The following is a 27695-nucleotide window of genomic DNA, read 5'->3' as shown; positions in this document are numbered from 1 at the left end:
TTATCATACTCCCACCAATAAGATCATTTGAGATCATATCCCTAATATATATATAACTATTTATGAAGTACATGTAGTAAATTATGTACATTAAAAATATCAAAGAGAATAACAAAGATAAAATGACCACAATTTTTGGCATATGTATTACTCAAACTTTTGTTTTCACTAAAAATTATTAATACTTAAGAACAAAGAGAATGAGTACGCTTTCTTATAAACTCAGGATTTCGGCATTTAAAACAGTGAGCTGATAGTCTGGGTTTGTATTCTGCTGTTCGGAAATATGGTTATAATGGCCATCTTCAAAGATACACAGGTCTAACTGAGGAAGAGTCTCAAGACTGCATTTCCTTTCTAAATATTAAATTTTCAATCCTATCTTTCAAATTTGTTTTAATTCATTTGGTGAGTGCCAGGTTTGCAAGCAGCACAGCACAATAATGCACAGAGGATCTGAAACCATCTCACTGTGGTGTGATCATATTCCCTGGTGTTCACGTGTTAGAAACTTAATCCTCAAAGCAACAGTTAAGAGATGGGGCCGTATGGGGTTGTTTCAGTCACAAGGACTCTGCCCTCATTGAGTGTACCAATGTCATAGTCATGGGAGTGGATCTGTTGTAAAGCGAGTTCAGCCTCCTTTGTGCCTGCCTCTCTCCTAGATGACGACACAGGAGGAAGGCCCTTACCAGAGACGGCCTCTCAGTCTTGCAGCATCCAAAATCATGAGCAGAATAAATTTCAGTTCATTCTAAAGTACCCATTCTGTGGTATTCTGTTATACCAGCATAAAAGAGACTGAGATGCTGACATTAGAAAATAACTAGCTCACTTTGTTCATCAGTTCCTCACCATAAGATGGGGTAAAGGTGTTAACTGTCAACCCTTGGCTATCAGAGAACTTGGAAGTGTCAAACAACATGTCACACATGGATAGTGTATGGGCACCAGTATCATCCACATACCAAGAATCATAAAACCTAACCTACCATTTACATAACAATAAATGTCAATATTTCTAATACTTTCTTCTCATACCAAATTGATCATACTTTTTGCCTCATTTGGAGACTGCTAGTTGTAACCATCATGGTAACAGTATTACCTATAAAAATGTTGAAAACGGGCCTCTTTTGTAGAAGCACAACTTCTTCCACTGTCCCCCAGGCTGGATCTGCATGATGGTGCTTGTCCTAAGAACATCCCCTCCTAAGGGAATCCCTTGCTGTCCTCTTTGCCACCAGCTCTGACTTGGGTGGCCAGGCTTTAGATCCCTCTATTGCCAGACTCCCCACCACCAACTCATTCCAGCCGAGTGCGCCAGAAGTGAGTACCTAATCCACAACTAGTCCTCTCCTACCCTAACGGACCGTCTATTTCTCACCCTGCATCCACATCCACTGCCCCATTCCTCCTTGTGAGAAATGACTCCCCTTCATACAAAGTGTCAGATGGAGGACATATGGCCTTCCACAGACCCTGTGACAGGACTAGACATGCTCCAATCTAGCCAGAGTAGCTGACCTCTGACAATGTAAGCCTCAAGTAAGTGTTGGCCTTCAAGTGGGTAAAACTGGATGACAATGCAACCAGTGCAAACGAAAGCAGATTAAAAAAGACATTTGCTAATTACTTTCACAACCCACAAATGGAAAAACAGCTACTAGCAATTCAGGTTAAACAGCCTTTTTTAACACGGTCTGTGAATGCAATTCTAAGTTTATATAAGGATCCTGAGAGCAAAGCACATTTCATGGAAGCCTCCCTCACAAGTGACTGAATGAATCCAATCTACTTCTATGACTACCTATATTAGAGAATTAATACAGAACCACACAATAAAAAGTATTCAAAAACATGTACAGACTGCATAAAAAGTGGACAAGGGACACTAACAGCTTACACGGCTCTCTCTTATCAATTCTGCCAAGTAGGTTGTCACCAGCTACAAAACTAAAGGGAAAAAGGTACTCTGATTTATCAGGTCAAAGCCATTTGTTAACCAAGAATTGAGCTGGCTATGTAAACAGTGGCATATAAATGAGGTTTGTTTGTTGTTGTTTTTCTAAATGGAAAAATAATGCTTCCAAAAGGTTCCTTTGTCTATCCAAAGGTCCCTAAGCCACACTGGCATTTCTCTTCTTCAATAACATCAGAAATATTGAAGTATCCATAGGAGGAAAATGAATAGGAAATCCTTACTTAATGTAGGAATTATCACTCATTAAGAGCAACCTGCCAGGCTGGGCATTTGGCCTAGCAGGGAAGACAGCAGCATACCACATCAGAGCACCTGGGTTAAATACCCAGCTTTGGTTTCTGACTCCAGCTTCCTGCTAAAGTGCATGTGCCCTGGGAGGCAGCAAGTAATGACTCAAATAACCGTGATTCTGTCACCAACGTAGGAGACCTGGATTAAGTCCCTGGATCCTGATTTAGACCCTGGCCTCACCCTAGCTGTTGTGGGCATTTGAGAAATGAACCAACAAATGAAGGATCCTTCTCTGTACCTGTTCCTCTCTGCCTCTCAAAAAAAAAAAAAATCTAAAGAATAAGCTGTCATAAATGCTATTATTCGTGACAATATTCTTCCAAAATAAAAGTGGTTCAAAACAGATATCATTCAGAACTAAAAATTCTCAAGTTCTTCCAATGTTTTAATAATGTATAATTACCAGAATTACTTCCACAAGGACTGGGACTTCTTTTCTTTTCTTTTTTTAAAAGATCTATTTATTTATATTAAAGGCAGAGTTACAGAGAGGGAAGGAGAAACAGAGAATCTTCCATCCACTGGTTTATTCCCCAAATGTTCGCAACAGGCAGGGCTGTGCCAGACCAACGCCAGGAACCAGGAGCTTTATCTGGGTCTCCCTCATGAATGCAGGGGTCCAAGGACTTGGGCCTCTTCCACAGCTTTCCCAGGCACACTAGCAGGGAGCTGGATTAGAAGTGGAACAGCTGGGACTTAAACTGGCACTCATATGGGATGCCGTTGTCGCAGGCAGTGGCTTAACCTGCTATACTGTAACACAGGCCCTGGTACTTATTTTTTCTGTATTTGCACTTTTATATCTACATGGAGGCATTTATATGGTGACATTTACATATGTAATACTTCCAGCTAAATAACTAATAATTAATTTGATAATTCTCAAAGAATCTGAGCTGGCTACCCAGGAAATTTTGATTGTGAGAAATTTTAGATACAAAATAGGAAGTATGAGGCTGACAAATCAGAAAGTGCTCTGTGCCTCACATCACAGCCACTCTGCCTTCCACCCAGTAAAGACCATTTCTAAATGCCTAATTAAGTCCCCTGGCATCTCACACTACTGATGCAAACGAGCAACTTTTTTTTTTAAGGTCTTCCTTCCACTGGTTCACCCCCAAAATGGCCGCCACGGCTGGCGCAGTGCAGATCCGTAGCCAGGAGCCAGGTGCTTCTTCCTGGTCTCCCATGCGGGCACATGAGCCCAAGCTCTTGGGCCATCCTCCATTGCCCTCCTGGGCCACAGCAGAGAGCTGGACTGGAAGAGGTGCAGCTGGGACTGGAACCTGGTGCTCATATGGGATGCCGGCACCGCAGGCCGAGGATCAGCCATGTGAGCCATGGCGCCGACCCCACGAGCAATGGTTATGACAGGTATTCATCATTCTTCAAACTGCTTCCACTGTGACTCTTGAGAGCTAAGGCATCAATGGATACTTACGTTGACTAATCCAAAATAGTGCTCGTTGACGGGGAACTGTTCTGGGCCAATCTCTTTCTCTAATGCCGAGGCATTGGCGCCCTGAAAAATGGAAATCACAGCTTAGCATTTAGAGTTCTTTGATGACACGGTCACAACCACACAGGCATCTCAGTGGCATCCTATAAAAGACCACTGCACACTCCTGCAGGGCGCTGAGGAAAACCAAAGATAATACTGAAGGTGACAGCTTTCAAGCACAAACCTAAAAACCGGCTTACAGAACTTTCTCATGAAACCAAAGCCAGGATCAAGGCATCACATTCGCTATGGGTTCTCAGTTTTCTAGGAGTGACTCAAAGCCCCAGCTGAAGCTCGAGCTCTGAGTGCGATCTGAGACTCTGACCATGCACGTTGCTCCGGCCTGGACGATGCTGGGATGTATACCTCAGAGCGCCTCACACACAACCAAAGGCTGCGGAGCATTTACGCCAGCTGCACTTCTGTGAGCAAACTGTGGCAGTACTGGACGACAGGAACTACACTGGCACACAGAAACATGTGGCTAAGTCTCAAAAGCATACAGAAAATGAACCAACAAAAAAACAGACCAATGCAAAACACTATCATACAAACATAAAAACTAGCACATGGAAAGTGGACCAGGGCCGGCGCCGCGGCTCACTAGGCTAATCTTCCGCCTAGCGGCGCCGGCACACCAGGTTCTAGTCCCGGTCGGGGCGCCGGATTCTGTCCTGGTTGCCCCTCTTCCAGGCCAGCCCTCTGCTGTGGCCAGGGAGTGCAGTGGAGGATGGCCCAGGTGCTTGGGCCCTGCACCCCATGGGAGACCAGGAGAAGCACCTGGCTCCTGGCTCCTGCTATCGGATCAGCGTGGTGCGCCGGCCGCGGCGGCCATTGGAGGGTGAACCAACGGCAAAGGAAGACCTTTCTGTCTGTCTCTCTCTCTCACTGTCCACTCTGCCTGTCAAAAAAAAAAAAAAAAGAAAGAAAGTGGACCAGAAGGATGGATATTAAACATGTACAAGTGGTTGCTGCCACAGAATTAGGGACAAGAAGGAAAAAACACAGAGTGTGTCCTAGTCTCAGGAATCCAAGCAATTCAATTCTGTGCACAGGAGGTTCCTAAAAACCAAGTCGAAGCCACCAGGGAGGCAGAGGCCCTGAGCACATACGAGGCTGCCCACACGCACACAATACCTCCACATGGCTTCTGAAACACAGCAGTCTGAATGCAAACTGAAAGCAATTCTGACACTGTGATAACTTCAGATTATGTTTACTTTGAAAATTCCCAAGAAAATATTCTACCAGGTAAATATAACTGATAGGATAGTCCTCAAAAAACAACCCAATATCACTCTGAAGAGTTACACAGAAAACAACACGCCTCCCCAGCTACACTGGCATATTGCAGTGCTAAGAATGCCACACCGGCTGTTTCCTTACTGACCTCAATTCCTGGATCAGGAAAGCCCAGCACTTTTGTCAGACACTTCCTGCCAGGTCAGGGCTGACAATGAGCCATTGCTGCCTAAGGCACCTACTGAGCTGAGGGGTCAAGTTCCATCATTCCAGGTTTCCCCTAATACCCTCCAGCGGGCCAGCACTTGTAGATATGTGATCCTGGCTTCATCTTTTTTTACTAAGAAATCCTTTTTAGGCTTTACATATAATCTTGATACAATCACTGTCCAATAGGTAAAATTTATTTCTAAATTTGGATAGCAACTAACATTTTATAATACCACTAAATTCACTCATTACAAGAAACTTCACAACTCACTGAACAAAACTGGTGGGAATGCTGAGCCCTACCGACCCCTACCAGCCCAAGTTCACTGTCACAAAATTTCCTCACACATTTTGAAAGTGATCAGTAAGCTAGGGGCCAGCGTGTGGCACAGTAGGTTAATCCTTCACCTGCAGCACCGGCATCCCATATGTGCACCAGTTCTAGTCCTGGCTGCTCCTCTTCCCATCCAGCTCTCTGCTGTGGCCTGGGAAAGCAGAAAATGGCCCAAGTCCTTGGGCCCCTGCACCCACGTAGGAGACCTGGAAGAAGCACCTGGCTTCAGATCGGCGCGGCTCTGGCCGTTGCAGTCACTTGCAGAGTGAACCAACGGACAGAAGACCTCTCTCTCTGTCTCTCCCTCTCACTGTCTGTAATTCTACCTCTTAAGTAAATAAATAAAATCTTAAAAAAGAAAAAAGAAAGAAAGTGATCAGTAAGCCTAGATTTTTACCACCTGCTGTAAAACAGCAACCTGATATCTGTTTATTCAGGTAAATACAACCCCTTGTCCATTAAAAGAAAAAAAAAATGTGCTGTCATCTGCAACCAACCTCAAACCCCTATCTATGTAGAACAAACACCAGCACACACAACTCTTAAAAGCATTCACGCCTTATGACCAATCGCACACCACACACCCCATATTCTAACCACCCAACGCATGTCCCATTGACTCCACACTTACTCTCACACCTGCTTAGAGAATCCTCTCTCCAACCACTCTGACTCACCACATTTTTGACTACGGGTTAAATAGCAGCCTCTCTAAGCCTCAGTTTAGTTTCCCAATAGTGAAAGGAAACTGTCAGTAACTACTTTACAGGGTGACTACAGATGAAGAGAATTTTCACTTTTCTCAGGCAGCTGGTGATGTCTGACACATAAGCAGGTGTCCCATAGATCTCGGTCCTCTTCTCCTCTTCCCCTTAATCACAAAGAAAATCTACTCTTATTAGCCAGTTATGGTTATAAATCTGATCAACTCCATGCAAAAGATAAAAATGACAGGAAGAGGAAACAAAAATTGGAGAAATAAGCAAACAGACATTAGACAAAAACCAGACTCTCTCCTCAGTTTGGCAGACACAAGCCATTAGAGGGCCGGCTCCACAGTCATCACTATGCTCCCAGAAGCCTACCAACACTGTAAGCCATGGCCCAAGGCGGAGGGGCAGGGAGAGTCAGCCAAGAGTGACAGTGCAGAGAGAGGCAGATCATTGGAGATTATCATTTAACCTCTCTAAATTTAAGAATCTTAATTTACAAAGTAAGAGTCAAAATCCTCTGTGATTTTCTGGGACCAGCACTGTGGTGCAGTGGGTTGAGTCACAGCCTGCGATGCCAGCATCTCACTGGAGTGCAATTTCGAGTCCCAGCAGCTCCGCTTCCTATCCACCTCCTTGCTAATGCACCTAGAAAAGCAGTGGAAGATGGTGCAGGTGCTTGGGCCCCTGCCATCCATGTAGGAAACCTGAATGGAGTTCCAAGCTTCTGGCTTTGGGCTGGCCCAGTCCCAGTCATTGTGGCCGTTTGGGGAGTGAACCAGTGGTTGGGAGATTGACTGATCTCACCATCATCATCATCACCACCACCACCACCATCTCAACTTTGTCTTTCAAATATCAAAAGAAAAAAAAAAAAGAATTCCAAGTTTACCTGTTGGGTTTCCTTTCTCTCTTGTTTTTTTAAGATTTATTTATTCGAAAGGCAAAATAACAGTTAAAGAGGGACAGATGGAGACAGATCTTCCATCTTCTGGTTCACTCCCCAAATGGCCACAACAAGGCCAAAGCCATGAGCCAAGAACTTTATCCCTGTCTCCCACACAGGTGGCAAGGACCAAGTATTTCCAATCCAGGGAGCTGGATTGGAAGCGAAGCAACCAGGACACAAACTAAGCACTCTGATACAGGATGTGGCACTGCAAGCAGTAGCTTAACCAGCTGCACCACAATGCTGGCCCCTCTGCTGAGTTTTCAAGTAAACTCTTACATGAATCAAGATTTTCACAGTTAAAACTACTTGTGAAATTTTAAAATTAGATAATTTCTGAAGTCACTTCTAACTTAACATTCCTCATTTCCAATTACATCTAACAATGCTTCTACCCCAGGGAACTCACAGCCAACCGAAAGATGCCAAGCCACACAACTCAACAGCTTGAGGATGATGTGGGAAGTATGAAGAGAGAGCACTCAGCTAACTGCCTCTGGACTATGGTACAGCAAATGCTACCTCACTGCACTGTGCAGCAGACTGCAAATGCAGGAGGAGCCTTCCAACGGCATTAAGATCTTCTCTGCCGACAATCAGAATTATCTCTAACCAAACACTAACTGAGAAGGCAAAGGAGTGCACCTAAGCAATCTGTCTCTGATGTGTGGTTCTTAAAAGCATTTTCAAGGTGCCCACATTATGGAGCAGCAGGATAAGAGACCTCCTGAGATGTTGGCATCCCATATGAGTGCTGGTTCAAGTCCCAGATGCTCCACCACTTCCTATCCAGATCCCTGCTATGGCCTGGGAAAGCAGCAGAAGATGGTCCAAATGCTTGGGTCCCTGCACCCATGTGCGAGACCTGGAAGGAGTTTCAGGCTCCTGGCTTCACCCTGGCCATTATGGCCATTTGGGGAGTGAACTAGCAGATGGAAGACATTATCTCTCTTTCTCTAACTCTGCCTTTCAAATAAATAATAAATTTTTTAAAAAGTGTTTCCACACTAAATTTCAATTTAACTGATGAAAACTGCCAAGTCAAACTTTTGCTACACTGTCACTCCCTCTCTTCGTGGAGGAACGACACAGGACCCTGCGCTGTTCTTTTGTCTGCTCGGCCCTCCCCGGGTTTGCTGCTGGTTCTTCCCGGGTTGGCTACCATCCCTTCCACCTCCGTGGAAGGGCGGTTCCCCCTGGCCACTTTCCCCACTTCCGCGGGGGAGCGGCACACCGCCGGCCGGCTCTCTCGGGGGCTGCACAGGTGTTCCTTCAGATAGATGTTCCTCTTAGATGTTCCTGGTGCATGTTGTCTCTCTCCTCCTTTATAGTCCTCTTCCACCAATCCCAACTCTGCTACCCACATGCCGAGTACGCTGCTCTCCTCCAATCAGGAGCAGGTCCTACAGTTTATTGGTTGAACTGGAGGCAGCTGTGTAGAAGCTGTTTCTCCCTTCTCAGCGCCATATTGTGGGAGAGCAGATGCATAGAATAAGTCTTAATCCGAGTAACTTAGTCTAGGTCCGAGTTGCTCCCCACACTACACTGCTACAGAAGTTTTCAAACTGAGACATTCCTTGAGGATTTGCTTTAGACTGACAAATTCTGTCATGTCAAATAATGACCATCAAGCACACGAATATTTAAATTGCACCTAGAACAAGTAAACATTCATTAATAATGGCTTTGAACAGTTTTCCATTCTCCCCCTTAAAAATGATCCTCCCCAACCTAACACAGCTTATGAAATCAGTAATTCTTAACTGAAATAAAGTGAGGGAGTTGGGGGTGTGTGAAATTAAGAATTTATGCTGGAAAAATTTATAGCTGCAGCTACTGGCGCCCTCTTATTCAGTATGGGTGTATGACACCTGCAGGTGGAAGAAGGCATATATCTGAGGATGCTTTACCCATTTTTGGAACTTTGGCAAAAGATTAATTTTAGGCTTAGTACCTATTACTGCAGAATTCATCCTGAAGAAGCAGTTAAGATGCTCACAACCCCCCTGATGAAAGCAATCAAAAGGCAGACAAAATTTAAACTGGGGGGAAAAATTTACTGAGCAGTAGGAAAATAAACAATCTGCAAAAGGCTACAATACCGCAACGTGGGAACCACCAGGGATGAACCCCAAGGCGGGTTCCACACAGAGGGTATCTCCCAAACTTCACGGCCTTCAGATTCTCTTCGGACAGCCAAACAGAAAGGGGTGCAAGAAATGGTGCTGCGATGCTGGGGGTACCTCCACAGGGTCCAGAGCCCCACTGTACTCTGAGTGGGAGAGGGAACAACAACTCACCCTGGCTCAAAGGAAAAGCAATGAGACCTGCCTGGCCCGTCCTTGGCACAGAGCAGGCTGAAGGAAAAAGAAACAAGCCTCTTCTAAAAATTCATAACCACAAGCTGGTTCTCATCAAGTCTGTGACCCAACTGCACACAACCCATGTGATCTTAAAACTCAAAGCAGAGAAGTGAATTAAAGAGATCCCATGATGACACAGCCTTCTTCCACCCAAGAACAGGCAGAACTCTCAGGAAATACAATCCACTCGGAAGAAATTTTCTACAAATAAAATACCAAGAGATTTGAGTTTACAGTCAAAAATCACAAAAACAGGAAAAGAAAGCACCCTGAATAAGTCAGCAGAAAGAGCAGAACCAGACCCATAGAAATATTAAATATCAGAATTATCAGATATAAAGCATTTCATATGTGCCAAGATTGACTATAAAATTGACAAAAGTCTAAACAGGTTTTGGAATAGAACAAAACAGAACCTCTAAATACAAAAGCTGCATCAGCTGAAGCAAAAAGTCAATGAGTGTGCTTAGGAATTAAACAAGGTCAATACTGCTTAGCATTTTTTAGCCAATATGCCTGTCAATACAATGTTACTAATTGAAACCAATGAATGGTTCATTAAAAACAAGAAATATCTGATGGAAAAGATTTCAGGGGAGATTGGATCTATTACAGAATTGCTATAGAGATCACAGTGCACTACTAGCAGCACTGAACTTAACTCTGGTCCAGCCTATGACACTAAGCAGGGAATGACTTGAGATAAATGCTTCTCTCTCCAGGCCTATGTTTCCCAGGTGTAAAAGCTCTGTATCCATAATACCTCCCACACCAGTATTTCTATTAACACATGAATCTACCACCATTTGCAATCTTATTAAAATGTTAAAGATAAAATGCTGGACACTCTATTAAAGGTCAACATTAAGTCTGCAGTAAAAGTTAAGTTATAGAAGCAGGTGCCTCAGTAGTTAAGCAGCTGTTTGGGATGCTTGTGTCCCACATCATACTGCCTGGTTTCAAATCCCAACTCTGCTTCCTGCACCCGGGGAGGCAGCAGGTGATGGCTCAAATATCTGGTCCCCATCAGCCACATGGGAGACCCAGATTGAGTTGTCAGTTTCCACTGTGGGTATCTGGGGAGTAAACTAGCAGATAGATGGGTACATGCTCTGTCCTAACTAAATAAATTAGTAAAAAATTTTAAAAGAGGTTAGGATTATAACCAGGGTAGGGGACAAGGCCCACAGAATCATTTGGTCTGGCTCAGCCAAGGCAAACACAGGCAGATCTCAAAATTCAGTAAATCTATAACAGGCTAATTTTTTAAGAGATTTGTTTATTTGAATGGCACAGAGAGATGGAGAGACAGAGATAAAGAGATCGTACATTTGCTGGTTCATTCCCAGCAGTCAGGCCTGGGCCAGACAAAAGCCAGGGCCTGGCACTCCATCTCCTGCGTGGGAGGCAAAGACCCAAGCACTTGAGCCATCTTATACTGCTTTAAAACAGGTGCATTAGAAGAGAGCTGGATCAGAAGTGGGGACAACAGGGACTCAAACCAGTGCTCTTAAGGGATGCCACCATCAGAGGTGACAGCCTAACCTGCTGCACTACAACGCCAGCCCTGCAGGCTGATTTTTAAGTTGATAATTTTGTATGGCTCGTGAATAATGTTATAAATATCCAAATGGCCACTGGCAGAAAAAAAGATTTCCCACCACTGGTATATAGTATCACAGCCTCAGAAACAGTCATCTAATGCTAAGAATTTATAGGCCACTATGTGAATTCTTGAAAAAATGTAAGAACCTATTCTTTTCATACCAAAAAATCACCATCCAAGTGGGGGAATATTAAGTTGAAATTATTCTTAGTCTATCATTTTGAAAATATAAAAGTATATTTTGCTGGCAAACCAAACATACCATCTGCAAATATGAAGCAAGGAGAGAATCTAGGAGTTGGCTGCCCTCCAATTAATGACTTTTTTAGATAGTCAACCATGGCAAACACATGACTCACTAACCTTCATTCTGCCATTATGACAAAGATATGAGTTACACAAAAGTAAACTGATAACCAAGAATGTTCTTAAGAAAGCAATTAATTAATTTCAGAATTACCTTACATCCTTAACCTTGAAATCTCCTGGTTTGGCGTGGGCGTTTGGCCTATCAGCTAAATCACTGGCGAGGACGTGCATGTCCCCACATTGGAGTGCCTGGGTTTAATCTCCGGCTCCAGCTCTTGACTCCAGCTTCCTGCTAATGTACAACCTGGGGAGCCAGCAGGTGATGGCTCAAGTAATTGGGTTCCTGCAACCCACATACCCACATAGGAAATCTAGATTAAGATCTCCCCTTTGGCTTCAATATGACCAGCAGTGGTCACTGTAGGCATTTGTGGGCCGAATCAGCGTTTAGTAGCTCTTTTTCTATCTGTCTATCTGGGAAAGGAAAAGGAGAAATGGGGAGAGGGAGGAGAAAAAAAGTAGAACTGTATGCACTTTAGCAAGACATAAAATATGATGAAAACATAAAAGGCTGAGTATTTATCTAGAAAATGTACTTATGAGTACACTTCCTATTTTATACTAGATAATTATGGCAAACTTCCCACACAGCTTTCTTTTTGTTTAATACAAATGAGACTACCCAATACATCTTCCCCAGCTTCAAGTTTCAAACTGTATTCTGGAATCCAGCATTTCTCATTCCAAGTTGAATATTGACAAAGGTCAGATCAGGTCAGCACCACATAAAGGAGAATTGCCAAACTGAGCAGGAAAGGCTTCCCGGAGGTGAGAAGCAAGTGACCTTGGCACACTAAGTTCTGGAGGCACAGGAAACAGCCAACCTGTGAGAATATAGGAATGTAAACCCAAGAAAGTGAGTGTGAGCAGAAAGAGATGAATCCGAAATATAAAAGAAGGTGTGAGAAACAAGCCCATTTCTTTAAGTAAGAGTGAAAAATCAAAGAGAAGGCTTAACCCTCACACCTGCTTTAGAAAAAGCCATGTGCCCTAAAACTGTATCAAAGGCAACAAAAATATTTATGACAAAGCAAATCATACCCATACCATTAGCTGTGAGACATCATAAAAACAGTCTCAGAACAGCAGGCTTCAGGAAATACGGAGGTCAGGACCCCAACAACTACTTCCTACCTAGCCCAACGCCAGGAGTCACAGAACAGGACTTTCAGCAATGGATCACAACTGTTACTGTCTTCCTCAGTAAAACCAATGGGTGGGACATCTCCCAGCTAAGAGCAAACAATGGCTTGTGAAACTTTGTTCCAACATGCAGGTATATATGTGCTAGCTCACTTACTACTTCTCACTGTGGTTTGAAATAAAGTTATGATATACTAAAGTATAAAACAAAAAATTTCAAAATCATAACTGAACTTGGAAGTACACAGTGAATAAAAACTAGGCATTTACGCAGTGGTTAAGACTCTCACATCCTAATCGGAATACCTGGGTTCAAGAGGGTCCCAGCTGTGCTCTCAATTCCTGCTTCCTACTAATGTGCACCCTTGGGAGTCAGGTGATGGCTCAAGTAATTGGATTTCTGTCATTCATGTGGGAGACCTAGGTTGAATTCTCAGTTCCTGGTTTTCAGCCCTAGCTCAACCTCAGCCCTGTGGGTAACAGGGGAGTGAAACAGCAGATGGCAGCTTTTCTCTCTCTCTCTCGAGTAAGTTTTTAAAAATTATCTTTTCGGCCGGCGCCGCGGCTCACTAGGCTAATCCTCCGCCTAGCGGCGCCGGCACACCAGGTTCTAGTCCCGGTCGGGGCGCCGGATTCTGTCCTGGTTGCCCCTCTTCCAGGCCAGCCCTCTGCTGTGGCCAGGGAGTGCAGTGGAGGATGGCCCAGGTGCTTGGGCCCTGCACCCCATGGGAGACCAGGAAAAGCACCTGGCTCCTGGCTCCTGCCATCGGATCAGCGCGGTGCGCCAGCCGCAGCGCGCTGGCCGTGGCGGCCATTGGAGGGTGAACCAATGGCAAAGGAAGACCTTTCTCTCTGTCTCTCTCTCTCACTGTCCACTCTGCCTGTCAAAAAAAAAAAAAAAAAAATTATCTTTTCATGACGGCATATAGGTAAAAAATCATTAAAACATAAATGTAAATATACAAAGAGAACATCAGAACTCCACTACAATACAGTATGTGTACTGCTGCGTGTCCGGACAGGAATAACATTTGGAGCTGGAGAATTTGGAAAATTTCACCTGAAAAACTAGAAGACCCAGGACTTGGCTTTTTCTTCAGGAGTACAACGAAAGCCCTAAAGTACAAACAGCTAAACATCAGTTAAACATCCCAACTGCTAGCTATGCAGCATACCAATAGCCTGCAAATGAGGAGGCTATATTCCACTTGCACATGAATAGTATATGAACTGCCTGGTTTCTTATCAAGATGAGAGAGACTAGATTTATGGTATCAACTGCAAATCTGAAACTCTACCACGCTAAGATAGTTAGCAGCAATACAGAATCACAATCAGAGTATGTCTTCAGGCCTACATCTCTCTCACCAGGGTCCGTTTCTATGAACAAGGTATAGATGAGGGGTGGAACAATGCCTGCACAGTAGGACTAAGCACACATTTTTGCCCCTTCTTCCTCCTTCAAACTACAGTGGCATCTAGGATGTCCTTCTTCAGAGGAACCCCTCAAAGAAACAGAAATTCCCAAAGTCCTAATTCAACTTCATAGACTGAAGAAGTATTGGGGGCTCTGCACTCTTCTGCAGTCACTCCAAGAATCTTGGTCTAGGCCTTCCATAGTAGCGGTTTAAATACTCCATCAATGTGCCCCCTAAAAAGTACCAAGGGGTCAGACATAAAAGGGACATTGTAGCATTGCAGCACATGGCAGAGAAAGTCACAAAAGCTGTTAGAATGAGAAAACAGGAGGCCGCAAAGCCACCTGTGCTAAAGTATGACATGGTCCCAATGAAACAAAATTGGACAGCGAGTAGGCACAGTGGCCAGCATGGCCAAGCAGAGTATCTTCCTATGTCTGAGAGAAAAGATACTGCACACCTCCAATTACCATGCTCTAACAATCACAAAGCCTCTGCTGCTAACACAGTCTTCTCAAAGGCAGAAAGAGAAACCATACAAACCTGTCTTCCAGTGGTGTGTTTATCCTGTATGTGTGCACATCCCACGTTCCCACGGCCCGCCATGCCTCACCCCAGAAATCTTCAATCCAATAGGGAAAACTCCTGCCAAGTCTTCATAATTTGCAAAAACAAAATCCTTCCCAGAAGAAATTAAAAATAGCTTTCTTTCTCTTTCAACTGTCACCACAGGAGCACACAGGGAACATGAAAATTTCTCACTGAATCAATTCGGAAAAAAAGACAATTCCATGATTCATCACAGGCCAGATGACTCCAAGTCCAAATTTACTCAAGACCTTCCCATACATATAATACTCTTCATCTAACAGTATTATGTATATATATATATATATACACACCATCTGAGAAACAAAAGCTAAGCAACAAGTTACATATCTGAATCACTATAATTCACTGACAAAATGGCCAAAATTTTAATCTCTAAAAAGTTCAAATATCCACATTCCTATCAGATGTGTTGAAAGGCACAGTTTTTAATTATCTGATTCAGTGTCTTCAATGAACAGCTGGGTTATGTAACTCATACCTAAATGTGTTAGAGACTATTACAGAGGTGAAAGGTTCAGATTCACCTTAAATTTTTTTCATTCATTCAATGAATAAAAATGTAAGAACACTGACTGGGCACTGATTGGGTGCCCTCAAGCAAAAACAAATGCTGATCTGTAATTCTGTGTCAGAAAAGAAAGGGATGTCTTCAGCCATACCACCCTGAACGCACCTGATCTCATCTGATCTCGGAAGCTAAGCAAGCTCAGGCCTGGTCAGTACTTAGATGGGAGAAAGCAAACAGAGTGACCGTGTGATCACCAAGAATTACTCCACCAAACCTTCACATTTGGCTATCACCAGCACCAAAAAGAAAACTCCTAAATATACTTAGCATAGTAACCTACTTAACAAATTGAGTATGCATGATGAAAGTTTACAAATTTTCATCTTCTATCAACACCAAAAAACTTTTAATCGATATACAAACTTTTAAAACCTAATTGTACCTGAATTCCTTTTACCGACTTTTTACCTAAGGCAAAACAAGGGCAAAATTTGTTTTTAAGAGCATAGCCTTCAACACAAAGATTTAATCTGCTCAACAAACTCTAAGAAGCCTTTCATTATTTCAAGATTTTTTTTTAAACCATATTCCTGATAGTTTCTGCACTGTATTTCACCACATAATGTTTCAGCTCTATGAAAAACAGAGATCCCTGGATTGCTACCTGGAACCTGAATCAGGCAACTGATCTGTGAGATGACTGATGTTCAATCATAAAAACCCATGATCAGGGGAAGATGCTGTGGCGTAGCGAGCTAAGCCTCTGCCTGTGGCACTGGCATCCCATATGGGCACTGGTTCCAGTCCTGGCTACTCCTCTTCCAATCCAGCTCTCTGCTATGGCCTGGGAAAGTGTAGCAGATGGCTCAAGTGTTTGGGCTCCTGTACCCACGTGGGAGACCCAGAAGAATCTCCTGGCTCCTGGCTTCGGATCGGCCCAGCTCTGGCCATTGCGACCATTTGGGGAATGAACCAGTGGATGGAAGACATTTACTTTGCCTCTCCTTTTCTCTAACTGTAACTCTACCTCTCAAATAAATAAAATCTTAAACAAACAAACAATGATCAACACTTTCCTACTTAGAAAAGATCACCACTTCTATTCTACCCAACTCTTACGTTATAGCATAATTAAATATTTTAATGTACTTTCTTCTCAGGAGTGAGAAGAAAATTACTATATAAATGCAAGGTATTATTAAGTTGAAGTGAAACTAAAACTGACAGGGTAAATTACTGACTTAGGAAACAGCAACAGAGTTTATACACTCTGGATTCCAGATGGAAACTCTAGTGCACCCTAATGAAAAAGTAAAATTATCATCAAACCTAAATACTTTTTTGTCAAATATTCAGAATATTACATATGCTTCAACTAAAAAAATGTACTAGCATTGTGAAAAACTGTCTCAGAAAGAGTTCTTAATTCTGATCACACAAAAAAGTTATTTATAGCTCTTTCTGTATCACTGATACATCAGAAATATTAAACCAGAGCAAAGCAAAAAGAACAAAAAATCATCACTGCCAGTTCTAGGTCTCAACTCCCTTGACCTATAAAAAGTGGTCCCAGCTATAAAGCTATCTAAGAACTGAAAACAACATTTAAGTAAGTTCTGCAGAAAGGCAATTGTTAGCAACTACAACTATCAAAATCCCAGAAATCGACAGTGGCCCTGTAAAGGGACTGTGAAGCATGTTGGGGAAACCCTGCAAGGGACTTCACCACACTGAGGTAGTTTCAGTCCCTTGGGGAAATAACAGCAACAACAACAAAGCATCCCTGTTTTTGACAAACAGGGAAACAGATGAAAACTGGCTGCTTTGGCACCAAGCATAGTCTCATCCAAAACAACAAGAGACAAGTGACATAATGGAAAATGGCAAAGGAGACAGTTCTGGGGACCAGTCGCTCCACCAATGCCATTAAGCAGAAAGCCCCACCAGAATCACCTGTTTAGCTACCCAGAACCTAAAAACCATTTAACACCCAGGTGATGGACTGATGAGGAAGGGCTAAGGGGCACAATATGTTCCAGATAGCCAGATTTGGGGTAGTGCATTTGGCTCAGCTTGGCAGGAGCCTGGGGAAAAAGCCTGGATGCATGCCTACTTCCTCCCCCTTGCACTATGGCAACTTCTTGGATTTCTTTTTCTATGGATCCAGCCAGTTAAGTAAATCTCTATTGGGTCACAATGGAACAGAACCCTCAGCGACCACAAGGAATAAAGACTTTGCAAAATTAGCTTGGAAAGTCACTACAGAGACGGGTAACTGTAACCCCCCAAAACAATCCCTGAGAAGAGGGAGAACAGGATTTCCAGAGTGACCACATAGCATCATTCATCCTGGCCAGCTCTTGGGAAACACAACCAAGAAACCAGGAGAAAGGTGGCCCAATTGCACGAAAAAGCACTTTGACACCAACTACCTCTGAGGAATCCCAGACATTGGAATTACTAGTCACTGGAACTACTAGGTCAGACATTGGAACTATTAGCCACTGGAACTACTAGGTCAGCAGTCTTGTCTATGTGTAAAGAACCACAGGAAATCTGGACAAGGAACTACAGGAACTCAGGCAAACACTGAGTGAACCCATCCAGAACAGCAGTGAAAAGGTAAGAGGCTCCCAGGATTTCTTGGGAGTGGGAAAGGGGAGTTATCACCTAGCAGCTACAGAGTTTCTTTTTGTGGGATAAAATCTTTACTTAATGCATACTAAACTGATCCTCTGTTAAAAAAAAAAAAAAAGAAAGAAAAGAAACTATCAACTCCCAACTTGACTCTCACTGGGATTAAACATGACAATAGGTCTGATCTGATTTCATCATCATTAAAAAAAATCATCTATTATTTTTCACTTTATGTTTCTGTGTGGGAGCAAACTGTTGAAATCCTTACTTAATGTATACTAAGCTGATCTTCTGTATATTAAGATAATCGAAAATGAATCTTGATGTGAATGGAAGGGGAGAGGGAGTGGGAAAGGGGAGGGTTGTGGGTGGGAGGGACGGTATGGGGGGGAAGCCATAGTAATCCATTATTCGTACTTTGGAAACGTATATTCATTAAATAAAAGTTAAAAAAAAAAAAACATTTCAGAATTAAACACACAGTGCTGATGGCTGCACAAGATGGTGAATGTAATTAATACCACTGACTGAATCATATACTTAAAAATGAGTTTAATGGCAATTTTTAATGTGACATACATTTTACCATAATTTTTTTAAAAAGCCACAATCAAAGATATAACACCAGGTTCCCAAGACAGGAGCTGAACATGCTTAGTTCACTGCCAAGGCTGGTGTTCTGTAGAGCAAGTCACTTGCTAAAATCACAGATTTCCTGGGTAAGACCTACATCTGCAGAGCTCAGATGAGGCCAGGGGCAGCAACAGAATCACGAGCCAAGAAGACAAATTAATCCTTGAAGGCAACATCATTCAAATGACACTGCTTGGCTCTGTAAGCCATTACAGCATAAGACAACGGGAAACTATGGAAGGCATGTGGGTCTCAGTAAGGAGATCAGCTCACAGGTTAAGAAATGATCACTGTCCAGCAGCAGTTACAGGAATTGAGCAATATCCTAGATTTATGTGTGGCATATGCAAACTACAGTAAAATTCATTTTTTAACATAAACACAGACTTACACATTATAAACATGCCTGGAACACAAACTTCAGACAATAGGGAGAGACACCTCAGCTGTCATGGGACAAGGGAGGGCTAAGCAGGAGCAGAAGTGACACAAAGAGCACAGGTAGGCAGGGAGTGGAAAGCAGGAGCCAGGAGTCTGTCTTCAGGTCACCGCATCACAAGCCTTCCCCTTGCTAATTAATTAGCAGGGGGAAGGCCCTTTGGCAGTCTTAGCTTCCCCACTTCCTCAGCCTCCTTCATAGGGTCACTGGTGAAAACCCCAGAGTGAGGGTTCTCTGAAACTTAAAGCACTCTGTAAAGGTCCTGCTGGGAACATTAGTCATTTACATATTTTCTAAGTGACCACTTTACCAAACTGAACACCACAATGGAAAATTCCAGAAGAAAGTATTGTGTTCAAGTGCACTATGTTTTGAAAGGCACTGTGTAGGCAGAAGGGAAAGATACCAATCTCTAACCTATGCAGAGTCTGCAGTCAGCTCCTTGGGGCTGAGCAAGCACCAGATTTCTGGTGTATGCTTTGCATAAAACTTGATTTTGTAACTACTGCAAACCCACCATTTGAAATTAAGTCCAACTGTAGAGAGGTTAGGAAGTTTACAAATCAAAACACTGTCACCTCCACCTCTCCCAAGGTTCCCTTCCCTGGAGTCGACTCCTGACAGTTTGGGTTTTTAATGGTGATTATTGTAACTTTTAAGTAATTGATCCATGCCTCAGTCAACTCTAAATTCCCAGAGTTTGCAAGATGACAAACTGGCACACACACCACCTCCAAACAATCCCTCCCTAGGCACCTCCTCATTTTTACTGGGAGTACAGAACTCTGTGCTGCTGTGGGGCTTCCAGTGGTTCCGATTTTCAACTCAACCTCCCACTCTGCAGCACTTACAATGTCCCTGCCCCAAAACCAAAGAAGGTGTGCACACTCCGTTGCCATCCACCCTCTTCCTCCACACTGCCCCCATACTCCTTTCTGTGCCCAAGGACTACAACACTTGTACTTCCTTCTGCAACCTTATCAGAATCCCCCACACTTTATCTGTAAGTGCATTTTCAGAAGGATTAGCAAGAAAGAGGATCCTGCAAGGGCAGCTAAAGCCTGTGGAGCAGCTTCACTTGTGCAGAGCACACTATTTCAGATTTAGGAACATTTTAGTGATACGTGTTAAAAATTGTATAAGTAACTATCAAAAAATAAAGAAAATACCATCAATTCAACAAAATGTGATGTAGAAAAGCAAAAGAGAAAGAAAGAAAACAAAAACAAAGGAGCAGAAATACAGCCCTCTCCAGGAAGCAGCTTCCAGGTGCTGTGCTCTTGGTTGTCCTGAAACGCTGGCAACCCCTGCTTAGCTGGTCCCATTTATGAAGGAAGATGGACCAGGCTGGGTCTTTCTGCTGCAGTTTAGAGCCCCGCCTGCCAGCAACCGTCCAGGAGCAGATGTCTCTGGGCCAGCTAGTCCAAAAGACCTTTCATACATAAGCATGATTGGCCACTGTCTTCCCTGGCCAGAACTTCTACTTGCTGCTCTCTCTCCAATCCTACCTCTGCTTTTCAATCCTCTAAGAATTCCTCAAAAACATCTGGTCCATTAACGGTATATGTATTCTCTTGCTCAACTACACTTGAAATAAGCAGCACAAGCACCACCTTCAGCACACTCACTGGACATGGCTTTCTGCTGGTTCCACAGAAATTTTACAAGTGGGTGTGAGCATGCTTAGACTGGCCTCGTGTTCTGTTAGAGCATATTTCTTTGTAAAGGAAGGGTTTTTAACAAGCAAAATACTACTGCAAAGCAGTCTATGCTTCCCAGAACATAAGGACAAGTTAGATAAAAAGCTGTGCTAACAAACATATACAGAAAAGGCAGGCATACATAAAGCTCAATCCATCCCCTTGGAAACTCTGAGGCTGGTTTTATTCACACTACTGATTCAAGGAGTCACCTACAACATTTTCCAAAATATTACATATAGAAATGTAAAAGAACATCTACATCAACTATCTATTTTTTTTTAAAGATTTATTTATTTACTTGAAAGTCAGAGTTACACAGAGAAAGAAGGAGAGGCAGAGAGAGAAAGAGAGAGAGAGAGAGAGAGAGAGAGAGAGAGAGAGAGACACCAGTCTTCCGTCTGCTGGTTCACTCCCCAGATGGCTGCAATGGCTGGAGCTGTGCCAATCTGAAGCCAGGAGCCAGGAGCTTCTTCTGGGTCTCCCACGCAGGTGCAAGGGCCCAAGGACTTGGGCCATCTTCGACTGCTTTCCCAGGCCATAGCAGAGAGCTGGATGGGAAGTGGAGCAGCCAGGACTCGAACCATCACCCATATGGGATGCCGGCATGGCAGGCGGCGGCTTTACCTACTAAGCCACAGTGCTGGCCCCCTCAATTATTTATTTCAACAACTTTTTCAAACTGTTCTAATTTATAAATGGAGATCTTACTAGTTTCACATTATGATTGTGCTGTGCCTTTATCCTATACATGAAAGGAAGCAAAAGCTCTCTACATCCCTCTCTTACTAACAGCCTACAGCATAGACTTTAGAGAGAGGCAACTCGTGTAGAGTGCTCTGACCAAAAGCAGTTCAGTTTCTAAAATCTCTATCACTTCTGGCTTGCCATCTGTGTGCATCATGTTGTATTTTGCAGTTAGAGGGACAAAACAAAGAGTTCACTAGAGGTCAAGGAGAGAAAACACTTATCAACACACCCACATATACTGTGGCTGTTCTTCCAAATCCCTCAGAGAAGAGGGAGTTACTTTCTATTCAAGTCCCCTAAGGTTCTCTCATTAAAACAAAATTACCTTCTCAATTATTTCATTTTGAACAACAAAGTGTGTCCAAGGAAGTCTCCAGGGCCTGACACAACCTCAAACGCACAGAAAAGTCACAGGCTAGCACACACTTCTTAATCATGGAACAAACCTTGTAAAAACACTTTCATAGAGGAGACTGGGTCAGTAAAGGATGATATATTGAGTGGAGATAACAGCAAACAAAAAACAACTAGCAATATTATATAAATAAAAATGTTATCCCAGACCATAGCAGCGAGTGATATAATCAGAAATGAATTTAAAAGGGCTGTACACAGGTATACATTTAAACGAAAGTAAAAATGGTATGCCCTGATAAACAAAACACTGATAATCAAGACATTTAAGAATGGTCTGAATAAAATTTTATCAGAAAATTAATGAAAACATTTAAATTTTATTTTACATTTGATCTCAAATCTCTGTAACAAAACTTTATAAATTAAATAAGTAACTCTTTACAAAGGGCATCATTTAAATCATTAAAAGTTAATGGAAATGGAATGAAAAGATGGGTTTATTTTGGTGCAAAATTTTTTTGAAATCCATGCATGTGCATGGTATTCAAAGAGTTCATGGAATATGCATATTATTAAAAAATTATAGATTTCAAAAAAATGTTGCGCCAACACAAACATCTTTTAATTGCATTTTTCCACATTTTGAAGCACCTAGTTTTCATGTATGATTCTTAGCATTTACCACCAAAAGCAAGCTAGAGAAAGGAGGTAGGCAATAAGACAGAAAAGATGCTTTTCCTCTTTTCCCAAAAATAATACAAATACCCCCCAACACAGGAATACTGTTTTAACAGGGCTCATTCTGTCCAGAATGCAGGCAGCACCAGTACCTTTCACTACTCCCTCCTAACACTGGAGGCCTCAGTGAACCGCTGAGTGACATAAGGCAAGGACTGTGCCCTTGCGGAAAAGCAGCTAGGCAGAGTAATCAAGCTCCCTGTGGCTTCAGAATTCTAAAATGAGTCCTGCCCTGAGACTAAAATATTATGTGAAACAGACTCCAGCTCTTGGCCACACTGCTGAGGAAAGGATGGGCGAGTAAGGATGATTACTTAAATAAAGCAAAACCTTCTCCAGGTTCTGCTCAATCTGCTGCCTTCATCTCACAAAACCATGGCTGCCATAGAAGCACCAAAACCGCCAAGACACCCAAATCCAAGTTTAGAAATGGTCACATCAGACCTTGAAAAAGACCCTTTCAGTAATTTAATAAAGCAAAACTATTCTTCAATGGCAAGAACAAAGTAGATAAATGACTCAACTCAGGTTAGGCTGAAGATTCAATTCAAATGAAATTGGGAAATACAGACCCTTCTGCCTTCTTCTTTTTTTTTTTTTTTTTTTTTTTTTTTTGACAGGCAGAGTGGACAGTGAGAGAGAGAGACAGAGAGAAAGGTCTTCCTTTTGCCGTTGGTTCACCCTCCAATGGCCGCCGCGGTCGGCGCGCTGCGGCCGGCGCACCGCGCTGATCCAATGGCAGGAGCCAGGAGCCAGGTGCTTTTCCTGGTCTCCCATGGGGTGCAGGGCCCAAGCACCTGGGCCATCCTCCACTGCACTCCCTGGCCACAGCAGAGGGCTGGCCTGGAAGAGGGGCAACCGGGACAGAATCCGGCGCCCCGACCGGGACTAGAACCCGGTGTGCCGGCGCCGCTAGGCGGAGGATTAGCCTAGTGAGCCGCGGCGCCGGCCTCCCTTCTGCCTTCTAAGCACACAAGTATTACATACAACTTTCCAAATATGTACCGACTGCCCAGCAGGATAAAACTTAACATGTGGCTTATATATATCCATCCTTAAGGAGTATGTAGCCTAACAGAAGAGAATCTAGAGCAAACACATAAAAAGTTAAGACAGGGGCCTGCACTGTGGCATAGCAGGGTAAGCCACCTACAACGCTAGCATCCCATGAGTGCCAGTTCACATCCTGGCTGCTCCACTTTTTTTTTTTTTTTTCTTGGCAGGCAGAGTTAGACAGTGAAAGAGGGAGAGAGAGAGAAAGGTCTTCCTTTTCCTTTGGTTTACCCCCCAGTGGCCACTACAGCCAGCACGCTGCAGCTGGCACGCTGCGACCCAAAAGCCAGGAGCCAGGTGCTTCCTCCTAGTCTCCCATGCGGGTGCAGGGCCCAACCACCTGGGCCATCCTCCACTGACTTCCCGGGCCACAGCAGGACTGGAAGAGGAGCAACTGGGACAGAACCGGCGCCCCAACCGGGACTAGAACCCGGTGTGCCGGCGCCACAGGCAGAGGATTAGCCAAGTGAGCTGCGGCGCCAGCTGGCTGCTCCACTTTTGATCCAACTTCCTGATAATGTGCCTGAGAAGGCAGCAGAAGATGGCTCAAGTACTTGGGCCCCCATCAATCATGTGAGAAACCCAGATGAAGCTCCTGGATTTGGCATGGCCCAGCCCCAGCTGATGAGGCCATTTGGGGAGTGAACCAGCAGATGAAGATCTTTTTCTGCGTCTAACTCTGCCTTTCAAATAAATAAATCTTAAAAAAAAAAAAAAAAAAAGTCAAGTAAATTTAAATAATAACCTGATATCTGGGATCTGCCTCAAAATGACCTAAGGTTTTAAAACAGGGGGTGGGCAGGATCGGGGAGAATAAAACACACATTTGGTCAGATGGTGCTTTCTGCTGTTAACCAGCTGGCAGGTTAACTATGGCAGTACATAGTTAACTGCTCTGTCTACTTCAACCAATCTTTAGGCTTTACCATAATAAAATATTAGACCCAGTTAAAACAAAACACCAATCAACTGCCAAATAAGCAGTATAATCACTACGTTAGTGCAGACAGAGATATTCTTCAGGATAAAATAAGCACAAGGAAGACATCGCACAAGGCGATTGCCTTGGTCAAGGACTTCTCACTGGGCAGAAATTAAAGAATCCCCCTGATCCACCTCCTATAGTATTCTCCTCTTAGTACAGTAAATCCTTCTCCCAGAATGTGGGCAGGGCCCAGGACTGGCTTCTAACCAACAGAAAGAAGTCAGAGTGACAGAATATCCCTTCTGTGATGATAACACAGGACACGGGGCTCTGCATGGCTGCTGACTTGTTGCGGATCCTTCTTTGGCTTTGAAGAAGCATGCTGCATGCTGGGATGGGCTTATGGAGGGCCACGTGGCAAACAACCACAGGCGGCCTCTAAGCTCGGTGGATAGTCTCCACCAACTGCAGGAAAGCCTTCTGCCCACACCCAGATGAGCCTGGAGGTAGATCCCCCTGCCAGGGGAGACTGCAGTGAGATATGAGCGCCAGCCAACATGTGGCGTACAGCCTCGCAGAGAACACAGCTCACCCACAGAAACACTGTAGTAATTGCAAGTCCGCTTGAGCCACTAAATTTGTGGTAATTTTTTACAATGCATAGAAAAACACTATAGGGGCCAGCGCCGTGACTCACTTGGTTAATCCTCCACCTGCGGCGCCAGTATCCCATATGGGCGCCGGGTTCTAGTCCCAGTTGCTCCTCTTCCAGTCCACCTCTCTGCTGTGGCCTGGGAAGGCAGTGGAGGATGGCCCAGGTGCTTAGGCCCCTGCACCTTCGTGGGAGACCGGGAGGAAGCATCCAGCTCCTAACTTCAGATTGGCGTAGCTCCGGCAGTGGCGGCCATTTGGGGGGGGGGGGGGTGAGTGAACAGTAGGAAGACCTTTCTCTCTGTCTCTCTCTCTCTCACTGTCTAACTCTGTCAAATAAATTAAAAAAAAAAAAAAACAGTATAATCATTCATTTACCTATAAACTTTTATCTCAAATATTCAGTTTGAAAGCTCCACGTGTGCCTTGTTTTGTGTAGTGCTTGCCTCTTTTAGTTGTGCTCTTATTTCTTGAGGTTGAAGAAGTATTAATTCTACAGCTCTAGGATATGACAGAGAAAATCATGTTCACCTTAAATTAGGGTGACCAGAAGTCCTAGTTTTCCCAAGACACCTGAATCATTTGTCATAATTAATAGCACCTCTCCTCACTTTCAAAGTGCCCCAGATGAGACTGCAAATCCTAGGAGCACTCGGCCTTTTTCCTCACATCCAGTATGTTAACATTATCTTTCCAGATTAGGGTATTTTACTCTTTTTGGCTTGTTCCCACAGTACTCACTTCCTACCTCTCATTACTGGAGGAATAGTTTGCTGGATTTTTCCAAGATTTACAATTTCTCTGAGAAAGATATTAAGCACCCCAATCAAGATTCGACACCTCTGATGCAGACACACTTAACAGAGTTTCTTATATAGATTTATACCTTTGCTTCCATCTGAAAGACTAGTTTCTATAATACAGATATACCAGATACTCCTGCAATGAAGTTCCCTACAGCTTATGCTACAAATTCATGTAAAACTGCTTCTAAAATACCCACTTTTATAAATTGACAACCTTTGAAAAAAACAGAGCACTCCTACAGCAATCTGACACATGCAAGTCCCACCCTAAATGCTTTCATGCACACGGGAACTAACAGACAAGTGTTAACACGTAACATTACATAAGACTGATTCACATGAGTATTTATTTTAAAAGCATTTTCTTATATGGTTTATTGTGCGAGCTACTTACTATGCTACAGTCATTAAGTTATGACTTATCTTTACAGAAAGGAAACTGAGGTACCACCTTTGTTATTCAAAAAAGATATGCTAACATTCTTGTCCCTCAAAAGCATTCTAAAAGAACCTAAAAACCATAACATCCCAAAATGCTATTTTCCACTAAAAGGTACAAAGACCTTTCAAACTTCAAGGGAGGGGAAAGCAAAGTAGAAGATGAATCTAGAAATCTTATGCCAGCATGTAAAGAAGTGCTGAAAGAATGACAAAAGACAAAGTGGCGGAGAAGCCAGCCTGAATTCTACTGGCCAAGTAGGGACAATGTGAGCACCAAATTAATAAAAATGGTAATGGATCATAATCTACTTAATGATAGGCTGTGCTGCTATAAATAAAGACATAATAAATAAGCAGCAGGAAGGGAAGCCTCCTCTGGCACTAGCACGCCAACTGAAACAGAAGGAATTACAGACCTAAACTAGTAAATAAAATACAGTGAGGAGCAGTGCATTAATGATAAACCAAAACACAGTACCCTGCCCATGGAAAGTATCCCTGCTAAAAACTGCACAACCTGGGGCAAGTGTTTGACCTAAGTTAAGCTATCACCAGTTAAGATGCCCCCTTCCCACACTAGAGTGCCTAGATTCAATCCCTAGCTCTAGCTCCTGAGTCTGGCTTCCTACTAATGCAAACCCTGGGAGGCAACAGTTATGCTCAAGTACTCAGATCCCTGCCACCTACATGGGAGACTTGAGATGAATTCCTTTCGCCGAGCTTCAGCCTTGGTCTGGTCTAGTGACTGTAGGCACTGAGGGAGTGAACCAGGAAATGATGAGGCTAAAGCATCATCTGCATTTAGTCTTGAAGAAACATCAGCCAAATCCACACTGAGGACAGGCATTTGGTACAGCAGTAAAGAATCCACTTGGGGTGCCCCCCAATCCTGTATCAGAGGGCCTGAGTAAGTCCTTCTTCTGCTTCCTGCCCAGCTTCCCACATAGCAAGTGATGGCTCAAGTGCTTGGGTCCTGCCACCCACACAGGAGAACCAGATGGAGCTCCTGGCTCCTGGCTCCTGACTTCTGCCTGGCCCAGTCCTGGCTATTGCAGGCTTATGAGGGAACAAACCACCACATGAAGTGTTTGCATGCTTTCACTTTCCTTTAAAAAAAAAAAAAAAAGACTTTTTTTTTTTTTTTATGAAGGGCAAAGCTACAGGGTTGGGGGTAAGGTGGGGGAGACAGAGAGATCTTCCATCTGCTGGTTCATTCTGCAGATGGCTCCAACAGCCGGAGTTGGGCTGATCTGAAGCTAGGAGCCTGAAGCTTCTTCCAGGCGCAGGGACCCAAGGACTTGGGTCATCTTCTACTGCTTTCCCAG

General features: G+C 43.6%; 1 protein-coding gene across 5 annotated transcripts in view; it reads right to left on the bottom strand.

The window, feature by feature from the left end:
• The window catches only part of USP12 (ubiquitin specific peptidase 12), a 105445-nt gene that overhangs the window by 48230 nt on the left and 29520 nt on the right, over positions 1-27695 (bottom strand). For 4 of the 5 annotated variants that reach the window (XR_016213368.1, XM_089304299.1, XM_089304300.1 and 1 more), the window contains exon 2: positions 3717-3797. Coding sequence is in view for 3 of the 5 variants with exons in the window: in XM_089304299.1 (XP_089160425.1) it covers positions 3717-3797 (81 nt within the window). In the remaining 2 variants the exon portion in view is untranslated. Of the gene's footprint in view, positions 1-3716; positions 3798-6193; positions 6213-27695 lie in introns of those variants that run through there. The other variant, XM_089304301.1, reaches the window with a different exon arrangement.

This window comes from Oryctolagus cuniculus, chromosome 9 (genome assembly GCF_051225735.1).
Source record: "Oryctolagus cuniculus isolate XC-2025 breed Fujian yellow rabbit chromosome 9, ASM5122573v1, whole genome shotgun sequence".
Lineage (NCBI taxonomy): Eukaryota > Metazoa > Chordata > Mammalia > Lagomorpha > Leporidae > Oryctolagus > Oryctolagus cuniculus.
The sequence above is the reverse complement of the archived record's forward strand: the minus strand, read 5'-3'. Positions and strand labels throughout refer to the sequence as shown.